The sequence below is a fragment of the Nerophis lumbriciformis genome, linkage group LG01 (assembly GCF_033978685.3).
Source record: "Nerophis lumbriciformis linkage group LG01, RoL_Nlum_v2.1, whole genome shotgun sequence".
NCBI classification, from domain to species: domain Eukaryota; kingdom Metazoa; phylum Chordata; class Actinopteri; order Syngnathiformes; family Syngnathidae; genus Nerophis; species Nerophis lumbriciformis.
Window position 1 is genome coordinate 48612197 of NC_084548.2, and position 26414 is coordinate 48638610.

Below are 26414 nucleotides of genomic sequence, written 5' to 3' on the forward strand. Positions count from 1 at the left end.
AGTTCAGTTCAGTTCAGTTTCAGTTTATTTCGAACATGCATGCGATACAATGTAATGCATCACATATTTCCAGTTGTTTCATTACAGCACGTCCGAAAAGGAGTAGGAAGAAGCTGAGCTGATTTAATCCTACCCCTTTTCATAGCATAGCAAGTTTATCCCATTTCTTTGTTCTCTGTAACAGAACAGTGAATAAATAAATAATATACCGTAGTAAGTAAACAAATATTAAATACATAAATAATCTGTATCTAAAAAAAAAAAAGGGTTCAAGATATTCATCATAATTATTCTTCGGTGTACTTTGTGAACACTTGTAGTTTGAACAGTCTCTTAAACTGAATCATAGTAATGCTTTGTTTGATTTATTTGGTTAATCCATTCCATAATTTAATTCCACATACTGATATGCTGAAGGTTTTAAGTGCTGTACAAGCATATACATGTTTGGAATTAGATTTTCCTCTAAGGTTATATTTCTCCTCTTTTGTTGAGAAGAATTGTTGTACATTCTTGGGTAGCAGGTTATAGTTTGCTTTGTACATCATTTTAGCTGTTTGCAAATGCACCAAATAATTGAATGTCAATATTTGTGATTCAATAAATAAAGTGTTTGTATGTTCTCTATGTCCAACATTATGTATTATTCTAATTGATCTTTTTTGTAACACCGTTGGTGAATGAAGCACACATTTGTAGTTATTTCCCCATATTTCTGCTCAATAACTCAGATATGGTAACACTAGTGAGCAGTAGAGAATATGAAGTTATTTTGGTCTAGAACATGTTTTGCTGTATTCATTATTGACGTGTTTCTTGCTACTTTATGTTGTATATTTTTTACATGAGATTTCCAGTTCATTTTATCATCTGTTATTACACCCAAACATGTGTTTTCGTTAACCCTGTCAATGTATACTCTGTCTATTTGTATTTGTGTTTGACTTTCCCTTCGAATGTTACCAAATAGCATTATTTTAATTATACTGAGATTCAAAGATAGCCTGTTTTTGTCAAACCATCTTTTTAATTTGTTAATTTCTTCTGTTATTATTTGTACTAGCTTTTACGTGTTCTCTCCTGAACAAAACACAGTTGTATCATCTGCAAATAATACTAACTTGAAGTCCTTTGTAACTTTACAAATGTTTATACAAAGATTGAACAATTTTGGTCCAAGTATTGATCCCTGAGGTACGCCAGAAGACATTTTCAGCTCTGTAGAAGTGTGTTCGCCTATCTTCACGTATTGCTTCCAGTTGGTTAAGTAGCTTCTAACCCAGTTCAAGTCCAACCCTCTGATTCCATACCTTACTAATGTGTTTATTAAGATATTATGATTAATTGCGTCAAATGCTTTTGTTAAATCCATAAACACTGCAGCAGGACGTTTTTTGCTATCTATTGCATTGGGGATCTCTTTCGTTATTTCGATTAATGCCATTGATGTTGAGATGTTGGCTCTGTACCCGTATTGGTTGTCTGTGAGTGTTTAGTTTTTTATTTATGAATTTGTCTAATCTGTTGTTAAACAGTTTTTCAACAATTTTTGAAAATTGTGGAAGTAGAGAAACAGGATGTAGGATGTAAAATGGTGTTTGACACCAGTCTTCTAAATTGGTGCAACTTTTGCTATTTTAATTTTATGTGGGAATTTGCCTGTGTGAAATGATAGGTTGCTGATATGTTCTGAAATGTTCTGAAATCTCTTCAATAACCTTTTTTTTCATTTCCACATCAATTCCGTTACAATCAGTTGAGGTCTTGGATTTACCTTTTTTCACAATATTAATGATTTCCTATTTTTTCACTCCTTCGAGGAACATAGAGTTGGGGTTTCTATCTATGGTGTCATTCAAGTCCTCAACTGACTCGGGATCTGGAATCTTTTCCTCCAGATTTGGTCTAATGTTCACAAAGTACTTATTGAAGCTTTCAACTACTTCGTTCATTTTGTCATTTTTTTACATTTCCATCTGAGAAGTATTTAGGATAATCCTTCTTCGAACCATTTTTAATAATGCTATTTAGGATGCCTCTTGATGCTCTCATTAGGGACCGAGTCCCTTTGGGACTCTTTGAGCTGTAATTTGGCCCCCTTAACATGCTTCAAACCTCACCAAATTGGACACACACATCAGGACTGGTGAAAATTGCGATCTAATCAAAAAACCAAACCCCAAAACTCAAAATTGCGCTCTCGCGCCCCCTAGGAAGAAAACACAGACAAAACTGCCTGTAACTCCCAGTCGGAATGTCGTAGAGACATGAAACAAAATCCTCTATGTAGGTCTCACTTAGACCTATATTTCATACACTGACAACCCCCAGCAAAAATAAACAGGAAGTTTTCAATTCCCCCTTCAAAACAAAAGTTGTGTAAAAACAGTCACCTTTTTTCAAACATTATCTCCTCTGAGCACGTTTGTTGTGTCGGCTTCAAATTAGCACAGGAGAGAGATTGAACCCTTCTGAGTAAAAGTTGATGAAAGAGTTTTAATTACTGCTCCGGTTTGGATTTTATGAGCCCTCAAAGTCGGTCCCGTCCATCGCTGCTTGCAGCTTTAATATTGTTTTTGTTCTTCTTTTTGCAAGTATTTTTCAGTCCTTTTGTCATCCTGGTTGATTTTTTTTAGCTTCTTACTAAGTTGTTTAAATGGACAGTGTTTGTCTTAAAGCATCTCGAAGGTATTAAAAAATATACCACATGCATCCTCTACATCATTTTCAATGTAGACATTGTCCCAATGTGTGCTGTATAGAGACGTTGTAGACTGCATAACTACTACATAAAATGCATCAATACCTGATGAGGATTAAATAAGCCCTTCGAGGTCAGATGGAGGGATTAATAAGTGTGTGTTTAGAGCAGATATGTGCACATTTTTAGGCCCCTAAAGCTTTCAGTGTAGGCTGGCAGGGTGATCCACTAAGAGCTTGGTGTCGACACAATGTAATGCATAGCGGGAGTGAGGCATCAAGCCTGCGGCCCTCTGCCTCTGTCTGTAATGAGGGATGAAAGAGGCGGACGGAACTTTGCAGACAGCACAACAGGAAAGTTAACCTCATTTCTTTGGGCTGAGAGTAACTATCAACCTTCCTCCCTCATGTTTCTGCAGTGTCCAGCCTCCAAAGAGGACAGTCTTGTGCACACTGACTGTGCCTGCTTGTACATTATTTACAAAGCTGCACACGCTCGCCCATCCTTTTCTTTGTCTCTGCAAGTCTACTTCAATACCTGATAGACTGCTTTTGCTTCTGACTGCTGTTGCAATCACTTTTGGAAGTGCATACACTAACAGACGATATCAAACTGCACGTACAATATTAAACACTGCTATTCTGATGCAGGAATGACCAAACCAGTGTGACAAAATCAGGACTTAGGGATGTAAAGAAGGAGATTTCAACTCCAATCCCTTGGCTTCAATTACATAACAGTATAGTAAAATATTCATGACAGACCAAGAGGACGGACTTCTGCTTGTTCGCGAGTGCTGAGCCAACACTTTGCCCTCAGCCACTAAAAGACCGTGAGGAAGAAAAACAAAAGGCCAAAAGTTTAGGAGCTGGAAACATGAAGCCAATTACAGTGGGGGAATAAATTCTTCCCTCATGAATATGGCAACTAGCTAAACAACGACTACCCAAATTACTTTGGCGCTACACATCATTAAGTTTGATTGCCGTCATACTTGTGCTCTTTGTGCATATTCAATCCTTAAGTAAACATGAAAAATTGATGAAGCTGCTCGAACAAAGCTTTGCATAAAATAAACAGCACTGCAACAAGCTAACTAAATGCAGTACACCCTCAAGCATCTACTCTCCTTTCCAACATCTGTGTATGCTTTTATTTGTTCCAAGATTGAGAAATGCATGTGATATACTGCACGTACTGTCACGGCCCCGGCGCATTCCAATGTGCACTCATCTGTGCAGCAAGCGCGTGTCAGTCCGGCAGCAGCAAGCGGCTGCAATCAATCACCAGCAATCAGCGCACCTGCGGCTGATCAGAGGACCACCTTCATAAGCTTGCACAACCCGCTATCCCGCGCCAGAACGTAGCTACCTGCCCTGTACAGTAAGACAAACCTGCCTAGTTTTATGCATATTCTATCTCTGTGTTTCTCTCTCCTCCGTGTTGATTGTCTCGTGTTTTCTTGTCGATCCAGCAGCCTCCCTCCGTTCCCGCGTTACGAGCAGTGCGTCTCGTCTCCCCCGTGTTCCCTCTGCTTCCCTGACTGCCTCTTGGATCTCGACCTCCCGCCTGGACACGGACATTTTACGCCTCGCTATAGCCCCCGACTTCCTGCCTGTCTCATGGATCTCTTTTGGACTCGCCTCTCGCTCAACACTCCGATAACACTCTACAGCTAATCTCCACATGTAGTCTCACAGCATACACTCTTGAATTTAGTCACACTTCATTCCTGAATTTTATTATATATTGTGCATATATAATAATTAAATATAGAGCTTTAACTACGCCCCTGTTGTCTGTGCCGTCTCCTCCTCCTGTACACAACACATACAGTATGTTTTGTAAACTACACCACAGATTACCATTATTGAGAGATTAAATACTAGAAATGCATACAGTACGTCAGGGTTATACAACTGGCAGCCCAGCAATAGGTGGCAAAATGATCGTCTAGATAAATTAGTAACGTCCTCCCAAATATGAATCATTAAATGCATTGGCGAAAAGGTGAATTGTGTGTCCTTGCCTCTATCTCTTTTACATTGTTGAAATCAACTGTAAGCAAAGCCTGAACGACCGCAAGGTACCCCACATTTCCAAGAAACCATCAATCTTGATATATCCCACCTTTGCCGTGAAAAAGAGCGTGCGCGAGCAAGCATGAGGCCTCAGGTAATTAATGTGCAGATGTGTTGCTGATTGGTGGCAACATAAGTATATAAAGGAAAAAGCTTTACAACGTGTCTGTACGCCATACTAAAGTAATTTACCCGCCCAATTTTGACCTGTGTGTATCATCCAAGCTCAATGTAGCAAACCTGTGTTGATGACAGAAAATGGAGAATACCGCTGATCACATTAGTGCCTTGGCACATGTTTTTCATTGAAAAAATCCGGAGGCACACCACCAGTAGAAAACATTAAAAAATGAAACTCAGCAGCCGATATTGACAATAAAGAGTTGTTCTCGCAATTGTTGGATCTGACTTTAAACCATAACAGACCATGCCTCACTATAGCTCTTGTCTCGACCTGTCACATCACGCCATGACTTATTTTGGAGTTTTTTGGTGTTTTCCTGTGTGTAGTGTTTTAGTGCCTGTGTTGCGCTCTATTTTTGTTGGTGTTTTCCTGTAGTAGTTTAATTTCTTCCTTTGGGCGTTATTCCCCGCACCTGCTTTGTTTTAGCAATCGAGACGATTTAAGTTGTGCGGACGCTATCCTTCTTTGTGTGAAAATTGTTGATTGTCATGTATGGATGTACTTTGTGGACGCCGTCTGTTCCACACACTGTAAGTCTTTGCTGTCGTCCAGCATTCTATTTTTGTTTACTTTCCAGCCAGTTCAGTTTTTGTTGCGTTTTGCATAGCCATCCTTCAATGCCTTTTCTTAGCGGCACTCGCCTTTTGTTTATTTTTGGTTTAAGCGTTAGATACCTTTTTACCTACATGCTGCCTCCCGTATATTGTGATCACAACGAACAACATCTACAAAGCAATTAGCTACCTGCTGCCACCTACTGATATGGAAGAGTATTGAACGGTTACTCTGCCAAGCTGTAGACAGCACAGACACTCAACAACGGCAAATTATTTGCGGATTATAATTACTGGTTTGCAAAAAACATTTTTGCCCAATTAGGTGAAATTACATAATCTCCCACGGCACACCAGACTGTATTTTACGGCACGCTAGTGTGCCGCGGCACAGTGGTCAAAAAGCGCTGGATCACGTGATATTAAAACATCTAAAACATCTTACTGTGGTTTTACATAGTCAGACAGCGACAATATTATATTCATATATAGGAGTATAGCTTTAAGCTCACTGCTCAGCAAAGGAAACATGTTAAAAGAAGCCGAGTGGTACAGTCATTAGAGGGAAGCAGGGAGCAGTGAGACCCGCCTCGTCAAGCAGAGGAGTCCTACTTATGGTTTCATGTGAATTAATGATAGAGAAAAGGGAACCTGCTGGCAGAGCTCAAACATTTGAAAGCACAATGTTAGTTTTACTTATTAGTCAGTATTCTTTTGGCAAGAGCAAAAGATTGGATTCAATTATTGTTATGTTTTGCTGACTTTTAGAGTTTTCCAATCCACAACATGAAATGTACAAAAAGACCACCCCAATTGAGGTGTTTATTTTGAGTGACCTGACTCATCTTCTTACCACCTAAGGCTATGATTGCTCACAATGCCCAATAGGAGCGTGTTCTTTTGCATGAGTCACTCCACTGACATATCACATATTAAAGTATAAATACAAACAAACCCGAGGATGTCCTTTGAGACATTTGTGATTAAAGTTAAAAAGTTCAAGTTAAAGTACCAATGATTGTCACACACACACTAGATTTGGTGAAATTAACCTCTGCATTTGACCCATCCCCTTGTTCACCCCCTGGGAGGTGAGGGGAGCAGTGAGCAGCAGCGGTGGCCTGGCTCGGGAATCATTTTTGGTGATTTAACCCCCAATTCCAACCCTTGATGCTGAGTGGCAAGCAGGGAGGTAATGGGTCCCATTTGTATAGTCTTTGGTATGACTCGGCCGGGGTTTGAACTCACAACCTACCGATCTCAGAGCGGACACTCTAACCACATGGCCACTGAGCAGGGTGTATAGGGGCTGTATAAGTAAAATGTGATTAATTAATGAGTGAACTATCTAAAATATAAACAACAGCAATATTGGGCCAAGTAGCCAAAATTATCATAGCTTATATATTGAAAGTATTTATTTCTTGAGATGACATATACATATTCATCTCGCACATAAAATAAATGAGTAAAATGAGTGTGGCAAACAGGATATCCACCTGTTTGTCAGACCCCAACAAATTAAAAAAAAGAATGTTATATATTTGATAAAAAACAACACGGCCAGTCTGACCTCGTAAATTAAACCGACTACCGTTATTTTCCTCAGCAACATCACCAGTCACATCCTCTTTGCTATTGTTGTGGTTTGTCAAGACATGTTTTGCTTGTCAAGTGCAAGATAGGAGATAAGTTAAAAAAAAGGCTTTTGAAGCGTTGAGCTCCCCACTTTTTGAAGAGATAAAGCAGTAAATACCGTGACAGGAGAGAAACCTATCTTCACATTTTCATGATGATTGAGGACCTACCCAACATGGCATGGAGCTGCAGGGAAAACTGCATGGATTCGTATAATGTAAAATGATGATGAGCTGCAATGAAATACTTTCTATTGTTGTTTTTACAAACATTACTTTCTTAATATACTGCATATACCTACAAGTTCTATAATGTGAAAGGGTTGATATACATGTTCAGTGGACAAAATGACACGTTAAAATGATGAAAAACGGATTTTAAAATGGCTTTTGTACACACATAGGTTTTTCAGAGTCTGCCCAAACAATTGTGAAGTTGTACAACCAAGTTTGTTTCTTTTAACTACCTACTGTATGTCAGTTTTCTTGGAGATGCACATAAAGATGCTCATACTCCAAGTCTGACCCTCGCCCCTAAAAGAGGAACTGCACTTTTTTGGAAATGTTGCCTATCGCTCACAATCATTATGAAAGACAAGAAGACAAATACATTTTTGATTGCATCCTAACTTGTAAATAAACGTAGATAAAAGTCAGCTTACAATATAGTCAATGAGAGGTCCTCTATTCCGCCCATGGAGCAGTCTAAATCAGTGTTTTTCAACCACTGTGCCGCGGCACATTAGTGTGCTGTGAGATACAGTCTGGTGTGCCATGGGAGTTTATCTAATTTCACATATTTGGGTTACTTTTTGCAACCAGTAATTATAGTCTGCAAATTTCGTGTTGTTGGTGAGTGTCTGTGCTGTCTAGAGATCGGCAGAGTAACCGTGTAATACTCTTCCATATCAGTAGGTGGCAGCAGGTAGCTAATTGCTTTGTAGATGTCGGAAACAGCGGGAGGCAACGTGAAGGTAAGAAGGTGTCTAATGCTTAAACCAAAAATTAAAAAAAAGTGAGTGCCCCTAAGAAAAGGCATTAAAGCTTAGGGAAGGCTATGCAGAACGAAACTAAAACTGAACTGGCTACAAAGTAAACAAAAACAGAATGCTGGACGACAGCAAAGACTTACTGTGGAGCAAAGACGGCGTCCACAATGTACATCCAAACATGACATGACAATCAACAATATCCCAACAAAGAAGGATAAAAACAACTGAAATATTCTTGATTGCTAAAACAAAGCAGATGCGGGAAATATCGCTCAAAGGAAGACATGAAACTGCTACAGGAAAATACCAAAAAAAGAGAAAAAGCCACCAACATAGGAGCGCAGGACAAGAACTGAAACACTACACACAGGAAAACAGCAAAAAACTCAAAATAAGTCAGGGCGTGATGTGACAGGTCGTGACATTACACCTACTTAGAGACAAGAGCTATAGTGATGCATGGTTGGTTATGGTTTAAACTCATATCCAACAATTGCGACAAAGACTTTTACCGTCACATGAGTTTCCTTTTTTTAATTATTTCTGCCGGTTGTGTGCCTCTGGATTTTTTCAACGCAAAAAATGTGCCTTGGCTCAAAAAAAGGTTGAAAAACACTGGTCTAAATAACCATCCAAAAAGCGGTAACAATACTCCATTTACATTTTCTGACTTGAATATTAACCAAGTATTGGTGATATTGTTATTATTAGCGCTAACACAGACAAACTATTTTAGCGGCGCATTTTCACAGAGAGCTAACAGCTTGTTGCTGCTATGTTTACGTCATGAGCTGGTAAGCTGCTTTCTCGCCGAGGAGCTGGTGAAAGTTTATTCTAGATCATACATAATGTCTCTCACCTTAATAGTAGAAGGATGAGGACATAATCTGAGAAGTTGCTCAACTTTGCCATTCAATTTAGACCTGGAAATGGCAAGAAAGACACCAAAAGACGCTTGGTTCCACCCCCCTTTTTTCTTCATAAGGATTATGAGTCATTCTTCATCTGAACAGGAATATATCAATATCAGTCGGCATCCCAGTAACAGCAGACATAGTACAGTAAGAGATGTTGTATTATGTTTGTTGTCTCTCATGCAGTCTGCAGTTAGTAATGATCAGTGATGTTGTTGAAGGAAAAGGCGAAAGCTTTTGTGAAATGAATGTGCCGCCGTATGCCTAAAATAAAAAGTATGGTCATATTAAATGTTATTATAAATGTGCCTGTTACTACAATACATATATACTTACAGCATGTACATAAAATCTTGATTGAGGTGTTTGGATGATTTAAGCACTTAATAGGCAGAATAGAGCAATGCCAATAGGCCCCATTTTAGGTAGACTTTTGATCACATTTATTTACAAGTTAGAATGCATAAACAAAGAAAATCATGTGTGTGTTTGTCTTACATAATGATTGTTAAATTATAGGCAAAATTCCCAAAAAAGTGCAGTTCTTCTTTAAAGGAAACATCACGTTTGTGCATGAGCGGACAGACCCCTCTAAAAAAGAATGTTTTTAAGTGCGCTCTGACTTAGATTTTGTTTTTGATTGACTCTGGTCAGCAAATTTAAGACACCTCAGAACTGCTTTAATCTGAAAAATTGCATAATATGCATTCTTTTAGCTTCTGCTTTCAAAAGCAGCTAGGTCTTAAAGGGGAACTGCACTTGTTTTGGGGTTTTCTTTGCCTATCATTCACAATCATTAAGAGAGAAGAAGACAAAAGTTTTTTGTTTTTTTTCATTTGCAGTCGAACATATAGAAATGGGCTCGTTTTAAGTGGCTAGCAATGGAGCTAATAGGAGCATTCCATTCTACTTCACAATCACATTTAAAAATGTATTCAAAAACCGTCAACAATACTTCATTTACATTCCGTAACCTGTATAATAACAAAAATTCTGCTAAACGATATGGTTACCTGACTGCAGCTGAGATAGGCTCCAGCACCCCCCGCGACACAGAAAGGGACAAGCGGTAGAAAATGGATGGATGGATGGATTCGGTTACCTAACGGTTTTCTTAACGATTCTTATTTGGAAAAAGAAAGAAAAAAAGGTTGGATTAGCATCGATTTTGTTTAGTTTAGAGTTTAGGTAACATAACCTTACAAAGCCTACATGAGCTCTCAAGAGGCACATACATAGCATAGAAGAACAAAATTAACTATTTGTAAATAAATATAAGAAATTATTATTGTTCTGTGGAATTTAATCATGTGCAAATTACACAAGAATGTAACATTTAGTAACATGTGATATTAAATTATTACATGCAAAGTGAGATATGTCAAGCCTTTATTGGCTATAATTTAGATGATTATGGCTGCGATTTTCATGAAAACTTTGAATTGAAAATCTCAGAAAATGTAAAGTTTCAAAAATTGTAAGCCTTGATGATCAAAAGTATAATAAACAAAGGCAAATCTCACTTTGCATGTAATAAATTAATACCACAGATTAGTTTCACATTTGAAGTTAATTGCTGACATGAATGGACTTTTACACCATATTTTAATTTAATGAGTTCCACCTGTACAATATACCGTATTTTTCGGAGTATAAGTCGCACCGGAGTATAAGTCGCACCGGAGTATAAGTCGCACCTGCCGAAAATGCATAATAAAGAAGGAAAAAAACATATATAAGTCGCACTGGAGCCTGGCCAAATTATGAGAAAAACTGTGACTTATAGTCCGAAAAATACGGTAATGACAGAGACAATCTGGTTGCAGGAAAACATGCAACTTTTTTCCGACTACAACTGAACATTCACCTACCGAAAATGCAAACTTTTAACCACAAACTTGTTTGGTGCTCAGTGACATTTGTCTACCGTCAGACGTGAACTGGGACCGCCCGCCAGTCAAAATCTGTCACTCGTAATGCTCATCTAAATGACAAGGCATTCATTTCAACTTAACAAATAATAGCGCTAACATGATAGGCTGTGCTAGTTAGTACCTGTTGTATTCAGATGACGTGCTAGCGTCACTGCTTATAATTATTGCATGCTGTGTGTTCAAATGTTTCAGCATATCGCTCGCATGTACTCCCCTTGATGAACTAGCAGCCGTATAATGATTTCAAGAAGCTGTTGCAATCTTTTCTTGTAAAATGTAGTCAACTTTAGAGCGTTTGTTCCGCACGGGCATCGCCATTTTACGATCTGACCTCACTCCGCACGATGCGTAATGGCGTCATACACACCAAAAATAATTGTTAAGGGAACCATTTGGAAAAAATGGCAAGCGATTCCAAGGAATTGAAACACCGGGAAGCAGTTATGAACAACAACCAGTTTTTGATTCCCATCCCTAATTCGGCAACTAATTCTTGTGAACTTCTGAAATTCTCGTGTCCAGCCATAGGAAGTCCATGTGAATGAATGGCAGCCTGCTGACAAATGTTAAAAATGGTAGCTGGAAGTGTTTTTGTTTTTTTTTAGATATATACAGCTCCACTAATGGACATTGGAGTGTTACTTTCCATACAGCTCCACTAATGAACATTGGAGTGTTACTTTCAAAGGCAAAATTAAAGTATTGCTAGAAACATAATTTTATATGGGACTTTATTGTATGTATAGTACATGTTCCAAAAAGAAAAAAGCATAAAACACCACCAGAATTAGAGATATTACAAGTCAAAGTGATGAAGCTTAGTGTTACGCTCATGACTTGGTGTAACTAAACATTACCCTATAAGATGAAGGCAATTGCATTTTATTGATATTTGAAATGTATTCAATGTTTATAAATGAATATTTAAATATACTAAATGTAAAAAAGGGAATAAATATTCAAAATAAGATCATTAAATGAAATCTAGTTTGGTTACGCCATCATGAGCGCAACACAAAGTTGTAAAAGTTTCAACTACAATTCTAAATAAGATGTCAAAAGCAAACTGAAATCAAAAACACACAGCTTAAAGATTGATCAATACCTATTTAAATTTAGTAATACATAAATATGATGATTTATCAAAATATAAAAGAAATATACCTGAACAGAACGCTCATGATGGTTACACCAAAAAGTAACGCTATGAATCGCGTTTTTCCAAGTTTTTGGGGCATTTTTATGCTATTTCCAAGCATCTCCTTTTTATTATCGTTGATTTTGAATGGTCAAACTAATGCATATTATATATGCATGCCCTAGTAAACAAACAAAATGTCGTATTTATTTTGATTGTTACATTTTGAAGTACATTTGTGCAGGTGGGTGCAAATGTACCCATTACCAGAGCTGTACACAGATGCAAGAATGCTGTATCCAAACCGGAGTGACGCAACAATGAGAAGATTCCATCCATCCATTTACTACCGCTTATTCATTTCGGGATCACTGGGGGTGCAGGAGCCTACCTGTGCTATCGCAACTTCACATTGTGGACAAAGCACTGTTTAACACCGGGTTCAACCAAATATGTCTAATTCTACTTCACTGTTTGCTGATAACCATTACTTTTCACATATTGCATGACCTAAAAGGATGTACACTTTTGCTGCTGATGCAAAGCCAATTAATAGCCAGCAACTCACAGTGGCTTCGCAAATACACTGTTTGCAGGTTGTCGAATACATTCTGCAGCTTTAGGGTCTGTATCAAGATTCAGTATGCTGCACACCATCCAACACTTGCGTGACCCATTTGGGCACAGCTTGCTTCTTGTGCTGCTATTTGGAGGTTTATTAGTCCAATGTGCACGCTTCTGCTGTCTCGTAATCTGACATGTTCAGGTTTACGGATGCTGTCCATCTTTATGCTTACTTGTACTGATCTCCAGCTGGATGAATAACCATGAACTCTTCCACTGTTTGGCATCTTCACTTACCCAATTCATTATTCTTTGCCCAAGAACATTGTGCTCACAATGGAGCTCAGTGACCTTTTTAAAAAAATAAAAAAGTCAAACCAATTTGTTTCCACTGCGGGCATGCTAATTGGAACACACAGCATCCAAAAGTACGCCGTGTCAGTTAACTTTGCAAGGCCGTATCACAACCCTGGGAATTAACTGGTCTGCTGGTCTGCCCAACCCTGTCTATCTGTCACCAGTGACATAGATATTTGTGGAAGGATCTGAGTTGCATAAAAAGCATGGGGTCTAAAGTTGCACTGATGTGCTGTTGCCTCTGTTATAGAGGTAAAGATGAGCAGGATAAAGTTACTTTCTGTGCAAACGTGTATGCACCACAGTGCTCAACGTTGTCATTGTCCCCACTTGGGACACCTGTGCTTTTTGCGGCAGGATGTGTGTCACTTACTAATCAGAACTATCACTATGTATTTTCTCTCATCTTCAGCAATGTATTTTGTCTTATCTTTTTTTTTCCACTGCTGTGACTACTAACGAAATATTCACCGCACTCATTAGCATCTCAATTGTTGTAGCTAACTAAGTATGTGTGTAAAAGTCTGCTGCCGCTCGCTGCTGCAAAAAAGCTAAGTACTATCTTTCTATCTGTGTGCTCTTAATTGTTTTACAGCTTTCTTTATTCCTCCTCAAACATATTTAGTAGTCTAATCAAACCTACAAAGCAACCACTCTCTGTCCCACTGCCTCTCTTTCAGCTAGCTATCTGCTAAGCTAACAAAGCTAAGCTAGTCGTGGCCGAAAGCAACTACGCTCTAACTAGCCCTAAGCGGCTACAAGCCACGGTGAACCGGTTGAGACGCATAATAGATTTCGCCCTTTAGCTAGTCCCACACCCCAGTCCACCGCACACCACCTTAGTCATAAGAGACTCCATCACCCGGAACATACAGTTTAGTAAACCAGCCATAATTAAGTGTATTTCCGGTGCCAGAGCACCTGACATTGAAGCTAGTCTTAGGAAGTGACTCGCAACAGGCCTCGTAAACACGTACAACAGGCTAATCGCACCACTAGCTCCGCGAACATAGTTGTACACGTCGGCTCCAATAACATTAGGATGAAACAGTCAGAGATTACAAAGAGTAACATAGTTCGGATTTGTAATCTCGCTAGAAAGATGTCTCGGCATTGAGTACTTGTCTCGGGTCCCCTGCCTGCGAGAGGCAATGAGGAGAGGTACAGCAGATTAGTCTCGCTTAACAAGTGGCTGGGTAGTTTTTGCAGAGAACAGGGACTAACGTTTATTGATAATTGGCCCTCTTTCTGGGCAAACCGGGCTTGCTGAGGGGGGACAGCCTTCACCCTAACCGGGAAGGCACCAACACTCTTTCCAAAACTATAGATTACTGTTGGAGTCAAGCTTGACTAACTACACTAGAGAAACGCAGGCATTTACAGTGTCTGTTAGCCTGGGTGAGGAGTCAGTTAAGCTAGAACTAACCAGCGCCAGGCTGGAAAATTCCTGCACACATAGTAATTCTTGTAGAATAATACATGACTCACATAATGTTTTTTTCTGTAGACTGTATATGTGTATGTGTGTATTAGTATAGTACCGCAATACTAATGAATAATTTTTGGTACGATACCGTCTCTGAAACGTACCGGTCCCGCACATCATAGCTCACCGGCATCAAAATGTAAACAAACGCCGGGGGTGGATTTATACCTAACATCCACTGTAATGATATCAAGTACAGGCACGTATCTAGTCGATACTACTATGATTACGTCGATGTTTTTTGGCAACACAACATCTTCTTTCATTTTTTTTAAATGTATATTATGTTTATAAACTCAGGAAATATGTCCCTGGACACATGAGGACTTTGAATATGACCAATGTATGATCCTGTAACTACTTGGTATCGGATTGATACGCACATTTGGGGTTTCATCCAAAACTAATGTAAAGTATCAAACAACAGAATAATAAGTGATTATTACATTTAAACAGAAGTGTAGACAGAATATAATTATAATATATAAATATATTAAAAGAGAAAGTAAGAAGATATTAACAGTTAATGAACAAGTAGATTCATAATAAATGTTCTACCGCTTGTCTTTAATAATTTTGACAAAATAATAAAATGATAAATGATACAATATGTTACTGCAAATGTCAGCAGACTAATTAGGAGCCTTTGTTTGTTTACTTACTACTAAAAGACAAGTTGTCTAGTGTGTTCACTATCTTATTTAAGGACTTAACTGCAATAAGAAACATATGTTTAATGTACCCTAAGATTTTTTGTTAAAATAAAGCCAATAATGCTATTTTTTTGTGGTCCCCTTTATTTAGAAAAGTACCGAAATAATTTTAGTACCGGTACAACACTAGTGTATATATATATATATATATATATATATATATATATATATATATATATATATATATATATATATATATATATATATATATATATATACACACACATATATATATATATATATATATATATATACACACATATATATATATATATATATATATATATATACACACATATATATATATATATATATATATATATATACACACATATATATATATATATATATATATATACACACACATATATATATATATATATATATATATATATACACACATATATATATATATATATATATATATATATATATATATATATATATATATATATATATTTATTTATTTATTTATTTTTTAACTTATTGTCAGGGTTAGCGTAAACTTTATTTTCCTGTTAAGGAAATTTGTCTTGGGCATCATGGTTCTTCATGAGGTATAAATCACAATCACATAAAAACACAGACATAAAACAAACATTGACAAAGCATGGCTAAAAACAGGAAATAGAGTATATTAGAATAGTAAACAAGAACATACGGAGACATTGGACTATTTAAAGTCCCAGAAAAGTGCTAAAGTGCTTGTGTTCGTTGCACGTTGTTTTGCTTGCATTGTTAAACAGCTTGATAGAAGCTGGAACAAATGATAATTTCTGACAGTTTGTTTTGAGTTTGAATACATACACTATATTGCCAAAGGTATTTGGCCACCTGCCTTGACTCACATATGAACTTGAAGTGCCATCCCATTCCTAACCCATAAGGTTGAATACGATGTCGGTCCACCTTTTGCAGCTATTACAGCTTCAACTCTTCTGGGAAGGCTGTCCACAAGGTTGCGGAGTGTGTTTATAGGAATTTTCCACCATTATTCCAAAAGCGCATTGGTGAGGTCACTCACTGATGTTGGTCGAGAAGGCCTGGCTCTCAGTATCCTTTCTAATTCATCCCAAAGGTGTTCTATCGGGTTCAGGTCAGGACTCTGTGCAGGCCAGTGAAGTTCATCCACACCAGACTCTGTCATCCATGTCGTTATGGACCTTGCTTTGTGCACTGGTGCACAGTCATGTTGGAAGAGGAAGGGGTCCACTCCAAACTGTTCCCACAAGGTTGGGAGTATGGAATTGTCCAAAATGTTTATGTATCCTGAAGCATTCAAAGTTCCTTTCACTGGAACTAAGGGGCCAAGCCCAACTCCTGAAAAACATCCCCACACCATAATTCCTCCTCCACCAATTTTCACACTCGGCACAATACAGTCCGAAATGCATTGTTCTCCTGGCAACCTCCAAACCCAGACTCGTCCATCAGAAAAGCGTGATTCATCACTCCAGAGAACGTGTCTCCACTGCTCTAGAGTCCAGTGGCCACGTGCTTTACACCACTGCATCCGACGCTTTGCATTGGACTTGGTGATGTATGGCTTAGATACAGCTGCTTGGCCATGGAAACCCATTCCATGAAGCTCTTTGCGTACTGTACGTGGGCTAATTGGAAGATCACATGAAGTTTGGAGCTCTGTAGCAACTGACAGTGCAGAAAGTCAGCGACCTATTTGCACTATGCGCTTCAGCATCCCCTGACCTCTCTCTGTCAGTTTACGTGGCCTACCACTTTGTGGATGAGTTGCTGTTGTTCCCAAACTCTTCCATTTTCTTATAATAAAGCCGACAGTTGATTTTGGAATATTTAGGAGCGAGGAAATTTCACGACTGGATTTGTTGCACAGGTGGCATCCTATGACTGTTCCATGCTGGAAATCACTGAGCTCCTGAGAGCGACCATTCTTTCACAAATGTTTGTAGAAACAGTCTCCATGCCTAAGTGCTTGATTTTATACACCTGTGGCCGAGCCAAGTGATTAGTACACCTGATTCTGATCATTTGGATGGGTGGCCAAATACTTTTGGCAATATAGTGTATCTTCCTGATTGGAGAAGTTCATATTCAGAGAACAGTGGGTGACTGACTGACTGGTTATACAAATGATGTATGGACTCATTATGTTTCATACCAATTATCTTTATTGCTGTTTTGTGCATGTTAGCCAATCTGTTTTTCAGCTGTACGGTTAGGTTGCCAAACCACGCTGTGATTCCATATCTGATTAGGCTCTCGAGGATAGCTTTGTAGAAAATTAACATGATCTGATTGCTAACACCATACAGCCTCAGTAGTCTCTAAAAATATAGTCACTGTTGTAGTTTATAACACAAGTTATCAATGTGTGATTTCCAGCTGAGTGGGTTATCAAGATGGACCACAAGATAAGTATATGTTGTTACCTGATTAATAGGCTGGTCTTTAATGACCACTGGTTCCTGTGTAGTCACTTGCCTTGGTTCAAAATCAATCTCTTAAGTTTTTGCCAGATTTAAAATTAGATGGTTTCTGTCACACCAGTTAATGAAGGTGTTGATCTAATTGTGACATGTAAAAGCATACTTACCAACCCTCCCGGATTTTCCGGGAGACTCCCGAAATTCAGCGCCTCTCCCGAAAACCTCCCAGGACAAATATTCTCCCGAAAATCTCCAGAAATTCAGATGGAGCTGGAGGCCACGCCCCCTCGGGCTCCATGTGATGTGTCGACAGCCTGTTTTCATGTCCGCTTTCCCACAATATAAACAGCGTGCCTGCCCAATCACGTTATAACTGTAGATTGATCGAGGGCGAGTTCTTGGTTTCTTATGTGGGTTTATTGTTAGGCGGTTTCATTAACGTCCTCCCAGCGCGGTAACAGCAGTCACGTTTTCGTCTACCGTAAAGCAATTCGTCTGCCGTAAACAGCAACGTTGTGACACTCTTAAACAGGACAATACTGCCATCTACTGTACATGCATATGTGACAATAACATCTACGATTTTTTGAGAGTGCAATGCACAACAGCGCACACAACAAGGAGACGAAGCAGAAGAACAAGGAAGATACAGCCGTGGCGACGCCGACGACGAGTAAGATGAAGAAATACGCTTGTAAGTTCCAAGCCGCAGCTGCGATTAGACCTGGATAGCCTCCGGGAAGAAATAATGGACTACCAAGTGCTTGGCAGTGAAGATCTCCCTCAGGAAGCAAAGATTGACCGGTTTTGGGCCATGCTAGGGAGAGATGGAAGATTCCAGACTCTAGTGCATTTGATGAAAGCACTTTTGTGTGTGCCACACAGCAATGCATCATCAGAGAGGGTGTTCAGCATGGTTAGAAAAATAGTGACAGAGAATAGAACAAGGATGGACAATTCAACCCTTAACTCAACAATGAGTAGATGAGTGTTATGTGTGTGTATATGTGTAAATAAATGAACACTGAAATTCAAGTATTTATTTTATTTATATATATAGCTAGAATTCACTGAAAGTCAAGTATTTCTTTATATATATATATATATATATATATATATATATATATATATAAAATAAAATACATTTGTATATATAGCTAGAATTCACTGAAAGTCAAGTATTTCTTATATATATATATATACATATATATATATATATATATATATATATATATATATATATATATATATATATATATATATATATATATATATATATATATATATATATATATGTATATATATATATATGAAATACTTGACTTGGTGAATTCTAGCTGTAAATATACTCCTCCCCTCTTAACCACGCCCCCCACACCCCCACCTCCCGAAATCGGAGGTCTCAAGGTTGGCAAGTATGTGTAAAAGAGTTAATGTGTAGAAGAGTCACAATTACTGTCATCTGCAAATTTAAAAATACAATTATTATAATGTACTTTCCTGAAGTCATTAGTGTAAAGTGTAAAAAGGATAGCTGAAAGTACACAACCCTGTGGAACACCTGTATGACAGTATTTGGTGTCTGACAGTCAGTGTTGGCAAAAAAACGGTGTTAGAGTATAACGCCGTTACTAACAGTGTTATTTTTTCCAGTAACAAGTAATCTAGCTAATTACTGTTCCCATCGTTGCAACGTCTTTGCCATTACTGAGAATGTGAATTGGCCTGTTACTACAGTTTGGTTGAAGGAAGCGCAAAGTGTCAGGTTTCGGCCACACATCAGAGAGCAAGGGTAATGACAAAATTATCGGCAGTAACGGAGAAATCTGATGAAAAAGGGACACAATACTCTAGTATTATCTTCCCTCATCGCTGCTCCTTGGCGGACACACACATCCCTCCCCTCAGCCCTCAGTAAACTAGTGTCGATGAAAATGTTGATTTGAACGAAATCAAATCATATTTAATTTAATCTTGTAGATGGGTGGGACAAGTTCAGAATATATCCAATCACAGTTCTTCATTAGCGTCAGATATGAGAGACTGGTGGGTGTTAGCGAGGAAGTGGAGCCAATCAGATGCTTCTCTTTGTCAGATGCGGAAGTAAAAATGATCTCCAACAGCGCCAGTGTTAAATGCTGAACTAAAAAGAATAAATACAGTTTGAGCAATGAATTTATATCATATAGTTCTTCTTCTTCTTCTTCCTTCCCATGGTTGAAAAACAAAGTCACAGTATCTCAAACTCAAGACGTAATCTAATGCTGGCGAGTAAGTCCAGAGGCCTTATGTATTAAGGCTTTCGTGGACGCTCAAATCCAGAAAACAAAGATGAAGTGAAGTGAATTATATTTATATAGCGCTTTTTCTCTAGTGACTCAAAGCGCTTTACATAGTGAAAACCCAATATCTAAGTTACATTCAAACCAGTGTGGGTGGCACTGGGAGCAGGTGGGTAAAGTGTCTTGCCCAAGGACACAACCGCAGTGACTAGGGTGGTGGAAGCGGGGATCGAACCTGCAACCCTCAGGTTGATGACACGGCCACTCTACCAACCGAGCCATACCGCCCCAAGATAATGAGCAAATGACGGCAAAAAATAAGAATTTCACCGACAATGCTTGGAGGTGTTTCTTGTTGGAGCGGAATTTGTTCATGGTTGCAAATTAGTGACACAGTGCACTGGAGAAAGGGTGTGGTTTAGTATTTCACACTATAAACACAGGTTTTAAACATGAGTACACTTTTCACACATGCAGAGACAATCAGGGCTATTTGAAAGATCTTAAGATGTAATTAACCACTGACTCGTAATGATGCTATAAAGACAGGATATAAAATTTGGGGGGCACAAGCTGTGCATCACAGGGATAAATATTACGACAATTACATAAATAAATGTACTCACCAAGAAGCACACAATTCCAGCTTGTAGTCTGTTCCCAATCTTGCTGTTACTTAGAACATAAGAATCGTACGTCGAACCAGGCCGCACCGCTATAAAGTTGGTTCATTGCATTTGCGCATCACATATGATCTGTACATTGATCGAATGAAAATTGTTCCTGTTGACATAAACATATTTGTCATATGACGCTGAGCAACGTGTGTGCAGTCGATAGTTCTGATTACATTAGTAAAAAAAACGCTTGAGATTGTACTTTAATTCCCGCCTGTTCAGCTGCCTTGTACGGGAATTAAATATACCTGGCTAACATAAGGAACATGTAATGTGTTTTTTGAACTACTTTAATAGAGATAATAGATTGTTCATGTGTCTCTGATGTGCAAATCAATCATTCTGAGTAGTGTTGTAACGATACCAATATTTTGGTACCGGTACCGGTACTAAAATTATTTCGATACTTTTTGGTACTTTTGTAAATTAAGGGGACCACAAAAAAATGGCATTATTGGCTTTATTTTAACAAAAAATCTTAGGGTATTATTGCATGGACGTTAGCCGCTAGCTAGCTAGCCATGTCTTAAAGCACCTCTTCCTGAGGGCGTTTTAGTGTTGTAACTTCACCTTTATCGTTAGTTTTTAAGCCAAAATGCGTCCGTTCTCCCTTCTCTGTCTACACACTGTGTCTGTTTGTAAGTACTCCGTGATTGTGTGCCGCCGAACATGCTCCTCTGCTCGTAAACCAGCAATATCACGACGTGACTTCGACGTGGGGGAGGGGGGACCGGTACGTTTCAGAGACGGTATAGTACCGAAAATGATTCATTAGTATCGCGGTACTATACTAATACTGGTATACCGTACAACTAGAGAATTCTATATCAGGCCGATAAATGCGTTAAAATGTAATATCGGAAATTATCGGTATCGTTTTTTTTATTATCGGTATCAGGGTTTTTTTGTTTTGTGTTTTTTTTTGTTTTTTTTTATTAAATCAACGTAAAAAACACAAGATACACTTACAATTAGTGCACCAACCCAAAAAACTTTCCTCCCCATTCATTCACACTCATTCACACAAAAGGGTTGTTTCTTTCTGTTATTAATATTGTGGTTCCTATATTATATATCAATATATATCAACAGGGGCGCCACTAGGGATTTTGGGCCCCATGAAAATAATCTTTACAGGGCCCCCAACACAGTGTCATTATTTTTTCTGTATTATAATTCCATCATCATTAGGGGCCTCTCTGGGCCCCCCTCCATCATGGGCCCTTAGAATCAGTCTCCTTTACCCCCCCTTTTCGGCGCCCCTGTATATCAATACAGTCTGCAAGGGATACAGTCCGTAGGCACACATGATTGTGCGTGCTGCTGGTCCACTAATAGTACTAACCTTTAACAGTTAATTTTACTCATTTTCATTAATTACTAGTTTCAATGTAACTGTTTTTATATTGTTTTAGTTTCTTTTTTATTCAAGAAAATGTTTTTAATTAATTTATCTTATTTTATTTTATTTTTTTAAAGTACCTTATCTTCACCATACCTGGTTGTCCAAATTAGGCATAATAATGTGTCAATTCCACGACTGTATATATCGGTTGATATCGGTATCGGTTGATATCGGTATCGGTAATTAAAGAGTTGGACAATATCGGATATCGGCAAAAAGCCATTATCGGACATCCTTACGTACAACTCTACAATATATATTATTTGAGTCAGTGTCTGTGTTATTCATCTCAGGGCCATGAGAAAATGAGCAACGTTAAGTGATGATGCGACGTGCACTGTTGTAGGGACTGACCTTGAACAGACGTAGTATGTTGGCCACCATAATTGACACGGAGCTGGCAGACGCGCCAATCACTCCGACCACTCTCTCTGGCTTTGTGATGATGGGCGGCCCACCGCTGAGACACTTGACGTCGGTTGAGTCCTTCTCAATCAGGGCCTGTACGAACGTCAGCGACTGTTCCAGAGCATGAGTGTCCCGGGAGCATGTGTCCAGGATGCGTGCCCCTAAAGTGATGTTGGGCAGCAGTTCATTGTCATTATTGATACGGTCCAAGGCGAATAACATAGCCTCCAACCTGTGGATCCCCTTCTCCTTCTTGAGCTCGCCGCAGGCTTTGCCGTCATTTCCTCTTGCATGCACAGGGAAAAGCCCACCCAGAGATATGTCCCCATCGATGCGTATTGAGTTGAGGTGTGTGTGGCCGGGCATTCTGGGTTTGGCTGCCAAGGCGATAAAGAAACAACAAGCGAGCAGCGACAGCCAGCAGCACCAGCCAAAGCCTCCTGGCGAGGTCATTGTGAAAAGCTAAATCCTCATCCAAGTACAAATCCTAGTCCTTTGAGTATGAAAGCGATGTGCACACATAAACGCACTTCAAGGTTACCAACACTATTTTTCAGAAGAAAGTCATCTTCAAAACATCTTTCCACTGCGGCCACTACTTCACTAATTATGCCGCACTCTTACTTTGTGAGGGATTATTTTCTTCGTTGCCTTCAGTGTTCCTGCAGTGGAATGCGGTACCACCAAAGCAGTGGAGAAAGACTTAAGATTGAAGCTGCAAAGAGCATTCTCAGATGGCATCAACAAAACAAAAAGACGATTGCGTTTCTTCTCTACTTCTGGGGGAATCCGCCTCCTTCTCGGTCCTTCAGGCTGGTACAAACACAAAAGAGGGCTGCAGAGCGAGTGCCTGTGAAAGAGGAAAGGTATATTAGCAAGCATCCTTTACAGAGAAACATTAAAAGAAATGCAGTATGTTTAATGCAGGGATGCTGATCTGCATCGGCCTTGCACAAAATCCAGGTATTTTTTTTGTTTCCATTTAGAATGCTCCTCAACATGATGTACCTGCCTGGTACGACATCTTTTCATTCACACCATAGTCGGAACATTTGCATTGGCATGTAATATATATATATATATATATATATATATATCTTCTACATCCTAAAATTATTGATAAAATATCCATCCATCCATCCATCTTCTTCCGCTTATCCGAGGTCGGGTCGCGGGGGCAGCAGCCTAAGCAGGGAAGCCCAGACTTCCCTCTCCCCAGCCACTTCGTCCAGCTCTTCCTGTGGGACCCCAAGGCGTTCCCAGGCCAGCCGGGAGACATAGTCTTCCCAACGTGTCCTGGGTCTTCCCCGCGGCCTCCTACCGGTCGGACGTGCCCTAAACACCTCCCTAGGGAGGCGTTCGGGTGGCATCCTGACCAGATGCCCGAACCACCTCATCTGGCTCCTCTCGATGTGGAGGAGCAGCGGCTTTACTTTGAGCTCCCCCCGGATGGCAGAGCTTCTCACCCTATCTCTAAGGGAGAGCCCCGCCACCCGGCGGAGGAAACTCATTTCAGCCGCTTGTACCCGTGATCTTGTCCTTTCGGTCATAACCCAAAGCTCATGACCATAGGTGAGGATGGGAACGTAGATCGACCAGTAAATTGAGAGCTTTGCCTTCCGGCTCAGCTCCTTCTTCACCACAACGGATCGATACAGCGTCCGCATTACTGAAGACGCCGCACCGATCCACCTGTCGATCTCACGATCCACTCTTCCCTCACTCGTGAACAAGACTCCAAGGTACTTGAACTCCTCCACTTGGGGCAAGATCTCCTCCCCAACCCGGAGATGGCACTCCACCCTTTTCCGGGCGAGAACCATGGACTCCGACTTGGAGGTGCTGATTCTCATCCCAGTCGCTTCACACTCGGCTGCGAACCGATCCAGTGAGAGCTGAAGATCCTGGCCAGATGAAGCCATCAGGACCACATCATCTACAAAAAGCAGAGACCTAATCCTGTAGCCACCAAACCAGATCCCCTCAACGCCTTAACTGCGCCTAGAAATTCTGTCCATAAAAGTTATGAACAGAATCGGTGACAAAGGGCAGCCTTGGCGGAGTCCAACCCTCACTGGAAACGTGTCCGACTTACTGCCGGCAATGCGGACCAAGCTCTGGCACTGAGCATACAGGGAGCGGACTGCCACAATCAGACAGTCCGATACCCCATACTCTCTGAGCACTCCCCACAGGACTTCCCGAGGGACATGGTCGAATGCCTTCTCCAAGTCCACAAAACACATGTAGACTGGTTGGGCAAACTCCCATGCACCCTCAAGGACCCTGCCGAGAGTATAGAGCTGGTCCACAGTTCCACGACCAGGACGAAAACCACACTGTTCCTCCTGAATCCGAGGTTCAACTATCCGGCGTAGCCTCCTCTCCAGTACACCTGAATAGACCTTACCGGGAAGGCTGAGGAGTGTGATCCCACGATAGTTAGAGCACACCCTCCGGTTCCCCTTCTTAAAGAGAGGAACCACCACCCCGGTTGATAAAATATGATAACCTAAACTAGGATTTCCACTAGATGTGTAACGGCGCCAACCACAACAATGCTTTCTGTTTCCATTCAAGTCAATGTGTCGATTTCTACCGCCGCCGCACATGAGCGCCATGATGGTGCTGTACTGCATCCCTGTGCTAAATATATGCAGAGCTAAATGGGTTATACTTGTATAGCGCTTTTCTACCTTCAAGGTACTCAAAGCGCATTGACACTATTTCCACATTCACACAACCACGACCCATCAGGAGCAAGGGTGAAGTGTCTTGCCACCCTGCCACCCTAGTCACAAATGTGACTAGGGTGGCAGAAGCCGGGGATCGAACCGGGAAGCCTCAGGTTGCTAGCATGGCCACTCTACCAACAGAGCCACGCCAACTTCTATTTTGGCAGCCCACCCGCAACGCAGCAGATCAATTTAGTCACCGAATGATTCCCGAGCGCGGCGTACACTGCTGCTCACTGCTCCCCTCACCTCCCAGGGGGTGAACATGGAGATGGGTCAAATGCAGAGGACACATTTCACCACACCTAGTGTGTGTGTGACAATCGTTGGGACTTTAACTTTAACTTTAAAGGGGAACATTATCACCAGACCTATGTAAGCGTCAATATATACCTTGATGTTGCAGAAAAAAGACCATATATTTTTTTAACCGATTTCCGAACTCTAAATGGGTGAATTTTGGCGAATTAAACGCCTTTCTATTGTTTGCTCTCGGAGCGACGTCACATCGGGAAGCAATCCGCTATTTTCTCAAACACATTACAAACACCGAGTCAAATCAGCTCTGTTATTTTCCGTTTTTTCGACTGTTTTCCGTACCTTGGAGACATCATGCCTCGTCGGTGTGTTGTCGGAGGGTGTAACAACACGAACAGGGACGGATTCAAGTTACACCAGTGGCCCAAAGATGCGAAAGTGGCAAGAAATTGGACGTTTGTTCCGCACACTTTACCTACGAAAGCTATGCTACGGCAGAGGTGGCAAGAATGTGTGGATATCCTGCGACACTCAAAGCAGATGCATTTCCAACAATAAAGTCAAATAAATCTGCCGCCAGACCCCCATTGAATCTGCCGGAGTGTGTGAGCAATTCAGGGACAAAGGACCTCGGTAGCACGGCAAGCAATGGCGGCAGTTTGTTCCCGCTGACGAGCGAGCTAAACCCCCTGGATGTCTTGGCTCACACCGACCCTTATGCCACCGAAGATGATCAACAGAAGAATATCGACCCTAGCTTCCCTGGCCTGCTGACATCAACTCCAAAACTGGACAGATCAGCTTTCAGGAAAAGAGCGCGGATGAAGGTATGTCTACAGAATATATTAATTGATGAAAATTGGGCTGTCTGCACTCTCAAAGTACATGTTGTTGCCAAATGTATTTCATATGCTGTAAACCTAGTTCATAGTTGTTAGTTTCCTTTAATGCCAAACAAAGACATACCAATCGTTGGTTAGAAGGCGATC

At 40.1% G+C, this 26414-nt stretch overlaps 1 protein-coding gene across 1 annotated transcript in view; it reads right to left on the reverse strand.

Annotated features, from left to right (window-relative positions):
* The window catches only part of LOC133622449 (metabotropic glutamate receptor 4-like), a 430106-nt gene that overhangs the window by 239918 nt on the left and 163774 nt on the right, over nucleotides 1-26414 (reverse strand). Inside the window, exon 2 of the mRNA XM_061985214.1 lies at nucleotides 22379-23282. Within this exon, the coding sequence (XP_061841198.1) occupies nucleotides 22379-22885 (507 nt within the window). The 5' untranslated portion in view covers nucleotides 22886-23282. The remainder of the gene's footprint in view (nucleotides 1-22378; nucleotides 23283-26414) is intronic.